Raw genomic sequence first — 2,857 nt, forward strand, 5'->3', positions numbered from 1 at the left:
TATATAAGTAGCCTATATCTATGTCAATATTAGTCACTTCTAACACAGCGATAATTATCTCTACCTTGCCGGTGATATCCGCCTTCTCCTTTTCTGCATGAGGGGATGGAGAGGGAGGGTCGCCGAATTAATGAAGCGGCTTTGCTGTGGATGTGCTGTGTCTTGCGACACTGCTTCTGACCCAGGGTAGTGGACAGGATGCAGGGATGACCCATCATCCAGGAGGTGCCAAGATGAGAGGGAGGAGGGTAGAAGGGAATGGAATATGTAGGGGATGGAATGGGTGGGAGTGGTTTCTATGCCTTTTTCTTTTTGGCTACCCCCCCTGTAAGGGAGAGAAAACCTTTGGTATATGTATGTATGTATGTATTTATCATTTATTAATTATCATTTATTATTTATAATTTATACATATACCATATATATATATACCATATATATCTTAGTTATTTGTAGAGATATTCTATTCATTTATCAATTTATTCATTCATTGACTTATTCATTATTCACCCACTTATTTACGTATATATTAATTAATAAATATTCATTCATTTACTTATCTATTTCTTATCTGTTTATTTGGTTCACTAATTCATTCACATATGTATTCATGTATATATTCATTCTTTTATTCCTTCTTGCAGAATTCACCCCGCCAAGCTGTTCAGACAAAGGATAAAGCGAATCCAAGATTCCACTCGTTCCCTCCTTGAGAATGCAGAAGGCCTTGTCTCTTTTACTGCTCCTGGCAACCACGGTTGTCCATGCTAAGCCAGGTAGCGAGAGAGAGAGAGAGAGGGAGAGAGGGAAAGAGAGAGAGAGAGAGAGAGAGAGAGAGAGAGAGAGAGAGAGAGAGAGAGAGAGAGAGAGAGAGAGAGAGAGAGAGAGAGAGAGAGAGAGAGAGAGAGAGGGAGGGAGGTGAGGGAGGGAGGGAGGGGGAGGGGTAGAGAGGGAGAGAGAGGGAGAGAAGGGGAGAGGGGGGCAGGAGAAGAGGAGGAGAGAGAGAGTGACTGTGAGAAAGGAAGTGAGGAAGGGTGGAGAAAGAAAGAAAAGAGGCGGGTGGGGGAGGGGTTCCTTGGCCAACACGGACAGACACTGAATACGAAATTTCACAGAGGAATATACACATATCTGTATCTATAAGCCATATAAGCTCTGTGTGTGTGTGTGTGCGTGTTATTGTGGTGGAGGCTTGCGACTTAGTGGACAGACCGCAGCCTCTATGTTCCCTCCATCCACGTACTCTCTCTTTCTCTCTCTCTCTCTCTCTCTCTCTCTCTCTCACACACACACACACACACACACACACACACACACACACACACACACACACACACACACACACACACACACACACACACACACACACACACACACACACACACACACACACACACACACACACACACACACACACACACACACACACACACACACACACACACACACACACACACACACACACACACTCACTCACACGACTCGTGACGCAGTGGTAGAGTTCCCGCCTGCCACTACGGCAGTCCGGGTTCGAATCCCGCCCAGGGCTGAAATATTTTCAGTATCACTGCGCTGCTGGTCGTTACTCGAACTCTCGTGGGCGGGGAGTTGGAAGGCCTGTAAGGTCACAGCATTACCCATAGATGGGTCATATGAGCTCTGAGCTCTCTTACGGGAGGGAAAAAGCTGTCAATCACGAGTCCAACACGTGACCCAAGACCATGGTGAATCACATTTGTTGGAAGGTAGTATAATCATAATTCAATCATGATAATTTGCCTTAAAGTGAGTCAGATAGTCTAATGTTCTCCAGAACAAAATACTTAAGTTACGCAAAGTTATTTAAAGATTTTAATCTAGATAGTTTATACATTGAACCTACGAGGACGGAAGGTTTTTTTTTTAACGAATTTCTAAAATGGACAAAGTAAATTATTTTCTTCATGTTGAAATATTCATCTCTGAGATATTCAGTTATTCCGTGAGTAACTAGCCCTATGAATGAAAGGCCTGGACAAAACGCTCACTGAAGGGCCCAAACGGTGTGAAATGATGCTCATTCAGGGGCCTGTGATCACTGACCAGTTCTTTCTGACCAAGTTATTGTCGCCTATTATCTTTATGAATATTGACAGTATGATATTGGTGACTCATCTTTATAGGTACTGAATGGTTCATAGTTGCTTGTCAATTCTATATTTATATTGACATTAAATTGTTGGTTGTCAATATTGGCATTTGATATTGTTATTTAGTGATACACTAGCAGTGTTATTTCATCAATGGGTTTGATCTTGTGTCGGCCATTTTAGACAATTTTTTCGAAACTTAGACGGCGGTTCAAACGGCGTGAAATTACGCCAACAATTGACATCAATATTAGAAAGTTTCACTCGAAATATCCTGGCGCGAGAGCCTATATTGCAAAGATTAATTGAAGAGATACAAAATGAATGAGAGGTGTTAAGCAAGGCATTCAAACGCTCGACAGAAAATTAATCGAATCGTCTGTTCGGAAGGACACAAAAGGCGCAGGAAATGGCTACAAGGAGTGTAAGCGGGGTTGCGTCCATTGAAGCACCACTTGCAATTACTCTTTGGAATCCAATCCTGAACAAACCGGATTAGATTGTTTATGACGCAATGGAAAGGGAGATCTATGCCTTTTCTTACTGGGTTAGTGGTTCCAACAGTCACTGTTGCCGAATGTGTCTATAGAGTACCAGAAAGTAGCGTTGTATCACGGTTGATTCAACGACATAAGGTGATTAAAGTGGAGAGGAACACAAAGGAGCGCTGAGTGGCAGCAACCGATGCTGTTACCTTTGCCCTATTATGCGCTTTGGGGACAATATGT

At 42.8% G+C, this 2,857-nt stretch overlaps 1 protein-coding gene across 1 annotated transcript in view; it reads left to right on the forward strand.

Annotated features, from left to right (window-relative positions):
• The first annotated feature begins 644 nt into the window (after positions 1–644).
• The window catches only part of LOC143032139 (uncharacterized), an 8,064-nt gene continuing 5,851 nt past the window's right edge, over positions 645–2,857 (forward strand). Inside the window, exon 1 of the mRNA XM_076196598.1 lies at positions 645–776. Coding sequence (XP_076052713.1) covers positions 716–776 — 61 coding nt within the window. The 5' untranslated portion in view covers positions 645–715. The remainder of the gene's footprint in view (positions 777–2,857) is intronic.

This window comes from Oratosquilla oratoria, chromosome 13 (assembly GCF_046742065.1).
Source record: "Oratosquilla oratoria isolate Oo_2021 chromosome 13, ASM4674206v1, whole genome shotgun sequence".
Classification (NCBI taxonomy): Eukaryota; Metazoa; Arthropoda; class Malacostraca; order Stomatopoda; family Squillidae; genus Oratosquilla; species Oratosquilla oratoria.